The 12,498-nt window shown below is 41.7% G+C and overlaps 1 protein-coding gene across 2 annotated transcripts in view; it reads left to right on the top strand.

The window, feature by feature from the left end:
• HS2ST1 (heparan sulfate 2-O-sulfotransferase 1) overlaps positions 1–12,498 on the top strand; it is a 169,761-nt gene that overhangs the window by 132,361 nt on the left and 24,902 nt on the right. For both annotated transcript variants that reach the window (XM_054036534.1, XM_054036532.1), the window contains 2 exons: positions 7,562–7,647; positions 10,967–11,105. In XM_054036534.1, the coding sequence (XP_053892509.1) occupies positions 7,562–7,647; positions 10,967–11,105 (225 nt within the window). The remainder of the gene's footprint in view (positions 1–7,561; positions 7,648–10,966; positions 11,106–12,498) is intronic.

Here is a 12,498-nt window from a genome sequence, read left to right as displayed (position 1 = left end):
AAAGGTACCTAGTTCACATTAATGTAGTCCTCTTCAAACAGGTCTATGTTAATGCGAACTAGATACCTTTTAGTTCACACTAGCAGCATCCCCACGAGGGAGCTGGAGTATTTTGGTGTGCACTGCAGTTCACACCCCTGTAGCCCAAATTATGAGGTTGTGTAAACAAGCCCTAACTTTTTGGGGTGATAATCTGTCATCTAGAAAAGTTTCAAGCCATTCCTGCCTACATAGGATTTCTACCTCTTGATCCTGGACACGGTACCAAACTTGATGGATCACTGTTCTGCTTCAGTGTAGCAATCTGTGTTCCTAAATTCAGAGTAGTTAGTTGTCATGATTTCCTCAAGTCTGTCCCAGAACTGGGGAATCTCAGGTTTTCTGTCCACCACTTGTTGCCTCTCCTGCAAATTTCTGGATTTTTTTGGCAGCCAGTCAAGGGTTGGTTGCTGTGACTCCATTCCCTTTAGAACCAGCCAGTAAGGCTGCTACATAGTCATCTGTTCCACCCTTTCTCCAATAAGCAACTCAGATGGCGCTGCAGGGGAGGAAATTATTTCCAGAAAAAGGAATACTGAAATAGCCAGCACGAAAAATACAGTCAGAGAAAGAGAGGTGCAATAGCAAAATGATTAGCCCTGCCTATTGGGAGAAAAGGAACATAGCGGTGGAGTAGCTGCTGCTGTTGACAAGAGGCGCATGCAGCCTAGGAAGTAAGGGGCCTCAGACTAAGGTAACTCTATTTCTCATAGTGGATATTTTCCACTAGCTTAGTGCACTGAATAAGTTCAGCATGAAACACTGAACAAATGTCATTATCATTCACCTTGAGCAAAAAGACAGTTTTGGTAGTTTCTTTAGAATTTTCTCTTCACCCCATACTGCATTCATTCTACTGGACTGTTTGTTCCTGGTGAACACAGAGCTAATTCTACTCAGTATAGCAATATGTCTTGAACAAGTATTTAGAAGTTATAAACAAAGCCAACATCATAATGAAAAGCTGGAACATTTCAGGTGTCTCAAAAGAAGTTCCTGGGACACAAAGTCATAGGAAAAAGCTAGATATATGGTCAGTACTGCAGGGAGGAAGAAGGATGGATTTAGGGGACAAGGAGAGGTAATTGGTGGATTGGGAGTAAACTGTGTAGTAGGACACCAGTTTTGTGCTGTATGCACTTTTCTTTAATGTAAATATTCCCCGGCTTATTTTGCTGAGTTGATATAGGACCTTCTGCACCTCCTGTTTGATCGCTGGAATCATTTTAAGCTTCCAGTTACCTAGAAAACTGAACTTCATCCTTCATTCCTGTTTTCCTTGCAGTACTTCTTAGCTCCTCTGAGTACATTTGATCCAATTTTCAATTGAGTGAAGCTTAGCTGAGCTAACACCTATTAGGAGTTCTGAAATAGCCTTTCGGTTATTTTTCTAAAAATACCTGGAAAACACTTTCATAAAAACTCATTCACACTTGTATTTTCCAAAATAACCTCAAAGATCTTACTTAGTTTGGACACAAACTTTAATCACTGACTCATGTGAGCCCCGGTAGCTACAAGGCCCTTTAAAATAAAACAAACAAGCAAACAAAAGCCGACCCACATTCAACAGGAGAGAGAGAGACAGAGAATTGCAAGAAATAGTCATCAGTGACCCAATGAGGGGAAAAAAATCATTTACCTCCAGCATGGCTATGGGTTGTCATAAAACTTCAGAAGTTCTTTTTAGTACATGTCCACATCTTAAGCCAAATGCAGTACAGCAGCTCACTTACCCTGTCTTGGCTTGTCCTGGACTGAGTACCGTCTGTTGAAAGATGAGCTAAGAAAAGTCCTGGCTAAATTATCTAAGCAGGCCTCTGATATACATGATGACTGTATGCTATGATTGATATTACCTTCTTAGCCATGGGTTTTGCTTGGACCAGCATGAAACAAAGAGTAAGTTAACGGTTCTTCTTCGAGTGGTGCCCCTATGGGTGCTCCACTGTAAGTGTGTCTGCATCCCTGCGCTGCTGACTGGAGAACTTCGGTAGCAGCGTCCACTGGGCCCACGCATGCACTGTTTCCTCGTGCTGTTCCACGAGGCTAGCCAGTGTGCGTGGGTTAGCCGTCCTCAGTTTCTTCTCACCTGCCCCTGGTTAGAGACGGAGCCTTTTCTTTAGCTTTTAGAAACTCTTTAGCCTTCTTTTGACTTTTATTTGGCCTTGACTTAAAAAAAAAAAAAAAAGATTTTGTTCTTGTGTTGACCCCTTGTGGGTGAGAGGAAACCCCCTGACAAGGGTATGCCCAGCTCTCCAGGCTTCAAGAAGTGTCGCACTTGCAGCAAGGCAATCCCAGTGCACTCCCAGTGCATTTGCTGCCTCAGCAAGGGCCACGTCCAAAAAGGTGTTCCCTCTGCCAGCAGTTCCGACTGAGATTCCCGCAAGGTCAGAGATCTCCACCAGAAAATCATCTGTATGGAGGCAGCTCTCTGACCCTAGCCCTCCGGCGGGTGTGAGTCTTCCCCTCAACCTTCAACTTTGAAGGATAGTGGGTCAAATGGTCTTGGGACTCCTCTCATAATTCGAAAACTCAAGTCCCCTCAGTGAGCCTGAGGGATAGCCGAAAGTGATCACTATGTCGGACGCTCGTGACTCTCTGCCCCTCGGTATCAAGATCATGGCACTGAGCATGGCTGACCAAAGGGTATTTCCGCACAATCATGCCATGCCCCTCTGATGTCAAGTGAGGGATCGGACAGTGAACCAGATGGGGTTTCTTCTTCTCTTCCTCCCAAGCTTTATATGGGACCTGATATCAACAGGGTCTGGGACTGTACCACCAGAAGGCACTGCCACCCGTGGGCACCTCTGCCAGGCCATATGCCCCCACAGGGGCCATACTAGGACCCGTGGGTGGCACACCACCAGCCCGTCTCAAGGGCATTGAGCGTTGCCCAAGCACTTCCCAGGCATGCCCCTCGGCTACAGCATCACATGCCTTGGAAGTGGAGGAGCGAGAGGTGGACGCAGAGGAGGCGGTCACACTCACGGCCATATCCTCTTCTTTACTGGACGAAACAGTCATGCTGTTGCCACCGTCCATGACTTCCACATGTCTCGAGCTGGTGAAGAGTGTGGTGGACACCCTCCACATACCATTGGAGGAGGTTAAAGATGCACACCACTAGCTCATCGATATCTTCCATGCCTCATCTACCTCCAAAATCGCCCTCCCAATTAACGAGGCCATCCTAGACCTAGCTAAGATGGTGTGGCAAATCCCAGCTTCGGTGGCCCTGACATGCAAGCAGGCAGACAAAAAAAATTATGTCCCCGCAAAGAAATCAAGAGTTACTATTTACTCACCCATTGCTCAGTTCCATTGTGGTGGATGCTATGAACGCTCATGCCCGACAACACCGCTTTAGGACAGCACTTTATGACCGAGATTGGAAGCGTCTTGATCTCTTTGGCAGGAAGGCATACTCCTCAGCCACTTTACAATTTCAAATCTTCAATTACCAGGCGTTCACGGCAAAGTATGAGTATACAAATTACAATAAACTACAAGACTTTGTTGATAAACTGCTGGATAACTCCCGGAATTCCTTCCAGGCCATTATCCAGAAATGGCAACTGCTGGTAAAAAAGCCTGTGATGATGAGACGGGCATTGTGGCTTCCGCTCTCGGGTTTCCTGAAGGAGATGCAGACCATGGTAGAGGACCTCCTCTTTGAGGAGGTGAAGTTTATCACGAGAAGATCAACGCCTCTCTCCACTCCTTGTAGGATTCCAGGGCTACTCTCAGGTCACTGGGAAGCTACACACCGGGGCAAAAGAGACGCTTCAGCCCTCAATACCAGCAAAGGCCTTATTCATCCCAATTCCCATCACAACAGCACTATGAACCCCATAGGAAAAAGGGAATGTTCTCAAAATGAAAGTTTTTGGGTTACCTGTCCTTGACCCAAACATCTGCCCCTAAGCATCACTTTTGACTGGCAGGTCGAGGCACCAAGAGATCACTCCCCTCTACTACCTGTGACCACACCCCCATTTGGCAGCATTCCACAGTGCCTGGGAGTGCATAATTTCAGACAGATGGGTCCTTGAGATCATCAGATCCAGATATTTCATCCACTTCACCTCCCTATCCCCTCCACAAACACCCTTCCCCATCCCTCTTCAGAGACCCTTCTCACAAGAGTCTACTATGGTAGGAGATAGACTCCTGCAGTTAGGAATCATAGAACCAGTACCTCAGCATCTATGAGGCAAGGGGTTCTACTCGTTACTTCCCAATTCCCACCAGGAAAGGATTTCAGAGCTCTCAGCAAGTTCGTCAAAGCTCAAAAGTTCAAGATGGTCACCCTATTGACGATCATTCCATCACCAGAACAGGGAGACTGGTTTTCGGCCATCAACCTACAAGATGCCTACTTTCACATCTCAATACTACTAGCTCACAGATGTTTCCTTCTTTCACTCCTCCCCTTCGGACTTCCATCGGCACCCAGAGTATTTTCCAAAGTTCTCTCAGTTGTGGCTGCCTAGCTACGATCTCAAGGGATAATGATCTACCCTTACCTGTGCGATTGTCTCCTGAGAACCCAGTAGCTTCAGGAGGCTCGTCGAGCCACTGAAGACACAATATGCTTGTTCACGGAGCTGGGCCTGCAGATTGGTTCCCAGAAGTCGACTCTCACACCAGGGCAATGCCTAGAATTCACAAGGGCCGACCTAGATGAGCTATAGGCCAAAGCCTTCCTACATCAGGACAAATTTCTATTCCTGGTGTCGCTTATAGACATGGCTCAATGCAGTCCTCAAGTGCCAGCAAGAATCTGCCTCCAGCTCCTGGGGCATATGGCAGCTGGCACAGCAGTGATTTCACACACCAGACTTCACATGCGATGCCTACAGCTGTGGTTCAGCTCGGTTAACAGACCAAACTGGGACATTCTGGACAAAGCCCTGTCACTGCCCACCAGGATCAAGAACTCCATGGACTGGTGGAAGAACCTGGCCAATGCATGCAAAGGGATCCCCTCCTTACAGGCGCCACCTTCGTAACTCCTTACCACTGACACATCCCCTCATAGGATGGAGCATGCATTTAAACAATATCACAACAGAAGGCAAATGGTCACCTGCAGAGACGTCCCTGCACATCAATCTCCTTAAGTTGAGAGCGGTGAGGAACGCCTGTGCCAGTTTCCTCCCACTGATAACAGGATCACATATAAAGGTCCTGATGGACAACATAGTCTGCATGTATTCTATCAACCACCAGGGAGGAGCCAGATCACCCTTTCTATGCACAGAATCAATGAAACTGTGGAACTGGTGTATCTCTCACAACATCACCTTATCCGTGGCTTACCGCCTGGGCACGCAGAAAGTGGTAGCGGACAAGTCAATCGCCCTTTCTTGCATGACCACTAGTGGGAGATGCATCCATCAGTACTTCATGGCTTGTTTGCACAGTGGGCAACACCGTCAGTGGATCTGTTCACCACTTACCAAAGCAGGAAGTGTCCACCGGACTGTTCCAGGACGGGTATTGAACGGCACTCTCTGGGCAATGCTCTCTCCTCTCATGGGACAAGGACCTTCTTTACGTCTTCTTTCCATTTCCTCTTCTGCTGAAGATCCTGCTAAAGATAAAGAGCGATGGCGCTTATGTAATTTTGATTGCTCCCACATGGCCGAGACAGACCTGGTACACTTACCTGCAGCTCGCAATGTGCCCACTGATTTTCCCTTCCAGCCACTCTGCACCTTCCCTCTCTCAGGACACAGGGTATACCATACATCCCAAGTTGGGAATCTTCCACCTCAAGGCATGGATCCTATGTGTTCCAGCACTTAGAAAGCTCATGCTCAAAGGAAGTGCAAGAGGTTCTATTACACAGTAGAAAGTCCTCCGCAAGACGCACTTACCTGCAGAAATGGTCCAGGTTCCAGATTTGGTGCACGTCCCAACAAATCTCTCCAGTGTCAGCAACTCTTTCCCATATTCTGGAATATGCCCTGACCCTTAACAAATCGGGGGTTATCCCTAAGCTCTCTTAGGTTCTACCTAGCAGCTGTTACAGCATTTCACCAACCCATAGAGGGGTACTCGGTACTGTTGCACCCAATATTGCAATAGTTATATTATTTAGAACCTGGCTAACTCAAGGACATTATCTCTGCGCACTACTGTGATGAAACAGTTTTGCTGACCATATGGAAGCATGCTCTTCAAGATTGCAAGTAAGTCATTTTCAGTGGAGGCTCCCTTGACAATGGGGCTTTCTTCATCTGGTGCTCCATGGATCCAGAAATTTACTAAACTGAAGTGTGTAGTGTAAGGCATATCTTTTTGCAATAAATAACCATAAGTAAATTATGTATTATGATTGGCTGATATGGCACAGTGAGGCAAACAATTTCTGAAGTCTGTTGTGCACAGTTTACTGTGACTCATTTACCAGGTTATTTCACCCAAGTACTACAGCACAGTGGGTGCATAAACATAAATGGGGGAGGCATGAATCTGAAGTCAACTCAAATACCCTACTGGTATGTTCCTTTTAAAAAAAGTAAGTCACTGCAATTTGGGCCATGTATCTTATTTTGTACTGCATGATCATCTTCCAAATGTGAGGTCTGCTTAGAACTTGATCAGCTCTTGTCTAAGGGCTAGTTCATGCCTTGGTATGATCTAAGAACATAAGAACGACCGTACTGGGTCAGACTTAAGGTCCATCTAGCCCAGTAACCTGTCTTCCAACAGTGGCCAGTGCCAGGCGCCCCAGAGGGAATGAACTGAATAGGAAATCATCAAGTTATCCATCCCCTGTCGCCCATTCCCAGCTTCTGGCAAACAGAGGCTAGGGACACCATCCCTGTATAGATTTAGATTGTCATATTGAGCTTTTGGGCTTAAATTAATTTTTCCTAGTAATAAGCTCCAGAGAAGAATGCAGATGTACCTTAAACTAAACGTAGTGCAGAAATGCAGTCTGGCTGATGGTCCATCCAAAAATTAAAATTTTGTTCCTTTTGAGCAAATGGTCCACCAGGTTTGATGCCTTCACGTCCCTGTAAAATAGGTGAAACGCTGGCTTTTTATAGGATCTAACGCATTTGAAGAAAAAATCGTTCCCTTCTTGTGGAAAATCTGTTGGAAACTGAATACAGATTGATGGATTTGGTCCCTGTTGCTCACTGCTGAGGGAACTCTGTATTGCCTTCAAACTATGTTTCAGGCTAACAAAAAATACTAATTAAAATGTTGTTTATATTGATCATATTTCTGATTTTGCTTTCTTTGCCTTTCTGATTGCTACTTTCTGCTTCATATTTTTTTAGCTTTAAATTGTGACTCTTTAAGATGAGTCAATTGCCATGTGCTTCTAAATAAAGTATCCTTTTCAGTTAGTCATATGTCTTTTGGTAATATTCATAGTGATAGATTTTTATCATAATGCATCGTTCGGTTTTACTTATTGAATGGAACATATTATTGGAAGCTAAGCATCAGCCATTCCAAACAGAATTGGAACATTGACTGTTTTCTACTTTTGTAGGTACGATTTGTTAAGAATGTAACTTCCTGGAAGGAAATGAAACCAGGATTTTATCATGGACATATATCTTACTTGGATTTTGCAAAGTAAGTTACCCAATGATTTGTTTCATCTACAATGGTGGATACTATTTATATTCTTAAAACTACACAGGAGATAAAATATTTCTTTCCGAAATGTGATAGTTTTACCAGCTTTCAGTTGTGGAGTCCAGTAGTTCAAGTAGATTATGTAGATCCATCTTAAATATTACTGCCCTCTAGTGATCAGAATCTAACAACTGTTTTTAAAAAAATTGAAACATTGAGTGTCCTTCAAAATAGCAATATTCCCTTTAGATTTTTAATACAACGTTGTCCTGTTTATTGCATGATAAAAAAGAATTAGCTCATTGTTTAGGACCTGACTCCACAAGTTAGCAGTATTATTCCTTGGTTGAGCAACAGAAGGGCCTTTGCCTGAGAATTTCAGCTCGCTCTTCTGAATACTGAGTGTGTCATCCTAGTGATATGCTTCACAGGCTGAGAAGTTTAGATGCAATCTGTTCCCAAACATACCACATCTAATAAGTAACACCATATAACTGGTATTCAGTTAGGTTACTTTGAAGTTTGTGGCTCTTCATGTTCACCATACATTTTAAACTTTTTTAAATTTAGTTTTTAACATGCCACAGTTAATAACATACCAATATATTAAAGCAGTCACTTTTGTGCTATACACTAATACTATCTTTACAAAAATACATAGAAAATACACTGAATAATGATCCCCTTTGTAGAGCTTAATCCTGCTCCCACTGAAGTCAATAATAAAACTCCTATTGACTTCAGTGGTGCAAGATCATGCCTATATTCCCCATCACTTGTGTTCCTCCTCCTTTCCACTCAGACAATTAACTAAGACCTCAGAGGGTAAAAATCTTTTGGTTTGTAGCCTTTAAACCCCTCTCTAGAAGTAATTTTTAATTATAACTTTTTATTTAAAAAAAAAAGTAAAAGTAAAATGGGGGAACATCATAAACTCCCAGTTTAGCTTATCTCTATTAGAAAGTCCGAAAAGCCACTATATCAGCTGGAAATTACCAGTGGGCAGCAGCTGAAATTTCAAGATTGCTAAAAGAAAAGGAAGGAGAGAAACCTTAATTTAAAAAAAAAAAAATCATGAAATAAAATGAAGAAACCCTGTGCTTCACATTGCATCAACCTCCTCTCCCACCTTTTTAAAGAAGTTAAAATACTATATTAAAAGACTTTTTGACTTGAACCCTTAATGGAATAACAGCCTTGTGAACAGCTAGGTGAATGTTATTCTTTACATTACTCAAGGCATAAAGCTGAAAACATCTTCTAGGTACTGGAACTTTCCAGATTAAAACAATTATTGTACCTGTAGAAAGGCATCTAAGCAATTTCACAGATTTCATTCATGTTCATATTTCCTTCCAGGGCTGTATTATCCTTGTGTTTTGCTGTTTGTTGCCCTTTTACCTAAATGTCTAATTTTTTCCCACAAGAGCTTCCTTCCTCTTATTTGTGGTTTTCATTATTAAAATCGTATATTGAGTACTGTGGTTGCTCTTTGCTTTTGACCTATACTTTTAAAGAAACTGTGAGTATGTTCTGCGTTCTTGTAATTGTCAAGTGTACAAATATATATCATAACACAATCCAGCTCCAAGGAGCTTTGCATTAGTCAGTCAGAATGGTCATTATAAGACCAAATGTTCAGGCCTCTGTCCAGGTCTGTGTCATTAGTCTGGCCCCAAAATAACATTCTTAGGTAGCACAGGGGCCTTAAAAAATCTTGAAAAGTCACTGACAAATCAGTTACAGTGAGCTATTATCAGCAGGAGAAAAAAAACAAAAACACTAACCCAGGAACCTATCCTTGCAACCAACCCCGTTGCCAACTCTGTCCACATATCTATTCAAGGGACATCATCGTAGGATCTAATCACATCAGCCACACCATCAAGGGTTCGTTCACCTGCACATCTACCAATGTGATATATGCCATCATGTGACAGCAATACCCCAATGCCGTGTACATTGACGAAACCGGATGGTCTCTACTCAAAAGAATAAATGGACACTAATCAGATGTCAAGAATTATAACATTCAAAAACCAGTCAGAGAACACTTCAACCTCCTTGTACGCTCAATTACAGACCAAAAAGTGGCAATTCTTCAACAACAAAAATTCAAAAATAGACTCCGAGAAACTGCAGAGCTGGAATTAATTTGCAAACGGGACACCATCAAATTAGGCCTGAATAAGGACTGGGAGTGGATGGGTCATTACACAAACTAAAAACTATTTCCCCATGCTAATTCTCCCCCCTACTGTTACTCACACCTTCTTGTCAACTGTTTGAAATGGGCCACCCTGATTACCACAATAAAAGTGATTTTTCCTCCTGCTGATAATAGCCCACTGTAATTGATTTGTCTCGTTAAAGTTGGTAAGGCAACCCCCATCTTTTCATGTTCTCTTTATATGTATATCTTCCTACTGTATTTTCCACTCCATGCATCCGATGAAGTGGGTTTTAGCCCACGAAAGCTTATGTCCAAATAAATTTGTTGGTCTCTAAGTACTCCTCGTTCTTTTTGCTGATACAGACTAACACAGCTACCACTCTGAAACCTGTAATAGAAAATGAAGTGTTGGTTTCTGCTTGTCTCAAGAACACCCACATTTTATAATCCTAGCCAAATGACAGTCCCTGAGCACCTCCCCTTCCTTGTAGTTTGCATCTCTGTCCTTGGCATCATGCTAGGAATACCCCTTACTTCACTAGTGCATACCACAGTTAGAACAGCAACAACTGCAGGAAGCAGGAAAAGAAGACCGAACCTCCTGAGGGCTTCTGTGGTGTGAATATTTGGTTGCTAGACCGAGGGAAGGAATTTCTAAGGTCAGGTTACTTATATTAAAACTTTCTACACCTGGTATGGAAGCAGGCAGGATGTAATTATTGACATTTCAATATTGTTTTAGCTCAGACACGGGTTGGATTATATTAAAAACAAACAAAAAATCATACAGACACACAGAATTGACTTACCTGGTGTGTGGCTTGGTTTTTTGTGTTTGTCTTGTTCCTGTAAACAAGAATCTATTGTGTTAACATTTCTGGAACCCTCCATCACAAGGTAGAGAATATCTCTGTTTTCAATACTTTTTTCATCTGTCCTTTTTCAGACAGCACTCTTCTGTTCTTTCAAACAGTAATATATAGCCCTAATGTGAAATATTGACTTCCTGGCTCTAAAGATTAAAATTTCCTGTCTGTAATATGTATACACTTTTACTTTTACCTAATGTCAGTAAATACATTTTTGAGATACTGCAGGAAAAACGTTGGTTTGACATTTTTATTTATTTATTTCCTATTTCAGATTTGGTGTTAAAAAGAAACCAATTTACATTAATGTCATAAGAGATCCTATAGAACGACTAGTTTCTTATTATTACTTTTTGCGGTTTGGAGATGATTACAGACCAGGGCTACGAAGGCGAAAACAAGGGGATAAAAAGGTAACCTAAGCTTTAGATTCTGCTTTCATATTTTATTCGTACTAAAGTTGATCTTAAAACAGCTTTAAAATATGGTTTGGCAAAAGCCATATTCCTTTTTAAAAAAAAAAAAAAGTTTCCAAAATATTAGTGGGTTTAAGGTTGAAATTACACCATTGAATTTGTGTGAAGTTTGAAAATCAGAGCTGTTCTTGCATCAACAATGGTGATGCTGGTGATTTTGGTAGAGGGCATGCTCCACTTCATGTTGGTTTTGAACCAAGGTGTACAACTCCATATGCTGTTAGACCTTTGAAGAAGTGCAAATCCAAGATTCTGACCTCTTGTCAACAACTGTTTATTTTAATGACTAATTCTGAGAAAAACAACTGAAAGAATTTTCTTGAAACTTTGCAAACAAATTAATTTAGGGCTAAAAAGTCTGAAAAATCTCAGCCCAGATGTCATTGTTGTAAATATTCAAGGCTGTAAGCATCAAATGAAAAGACTATTATATGAGAGGCATCCAGAAATCCATTCCTGTAAGAAGCTGAACTGAACCTGCACTCAAAAGCTATCCTGCTAACAGAACATGCTATCATACTGTTGATTTTGAACACTTAATATTGTAATAGGACTTTAACATATGCAAGGTGCACTATTTGAAAATTGTGGTGTTCAAGAGATACATGTTCTGCACTTTCCCACCCTTCTTTAGAGCTGACCTGGACTGACCTAGTTTAACATATTCAAACAGCAAAACCTCACTTGCTCAAGCATGGTTACAGCTTCCTGTTAATTCCATAATTTATTTATCCCAGGATGCATTTATATATCTACTATAATATATATACCGTTGGAATGCCTCAATTTGGATCGTACTTGCATATAAGTAAGCAAAGTAATGCAATATATTTGCTGAATGCACAGTTTTTAAAGAGGTTGAATTTGACCCAAAATATAAGTTTTGTAAAAGCAAGCTTTTTCAAAACTTAAGAACTGAAATTTTTCCATTCTTTTTTTTTTTTTTCAATTTCAGTGGAAACACGGGATTTTTAAACAAAAAAACTTTTTCTGCAATGTTTGCAATCTAAATAGTGCACCGTTATGCTAATATCTTGGAAAACTGAAAGTGAAACTGACTAAACAAAAGTCAAACCAAATAGATTATTTTCATTATGCAAGCTGAGCCAAATGCAAAGAAACAATGACATAGTAAGTAAGTATTTACTTTTTAAAATTAGCTTTTTTTATTTTTTTTGGCAAGACCACTAATCTGGAAGCCGCTGCTCCTCCTTGCTTCCTTAGTTAAAAGTAGCTCGCCTCTGTTACTAAGGTTTTGGCTCCATCTGCTGCCCCTGCATACCACCTCCACTCACCAGACTGTACCATGTGAGTAGAGAGAGGGTTCTGC

Source organism: Malaclemys terrapin, chromosome 8 (assembly GCF_027887155.1).
Source record: "Malaclemys terrapin pileata isolate rMalTer1 chromosome 8, rMalTer1.hap1, whole genome shotgun sequence".
NCBI classification, from domain to species: Eukaryota; Metazoa; Chordata; order Testudines; family Emydidae; genus Malaclemys; species Malaclemys terrapin.
The sequence above is the reverse complement of the archived record's forward strand: the minus strand, read 5'-3'. Positions and strand labels throughout refer to the sequence as shown.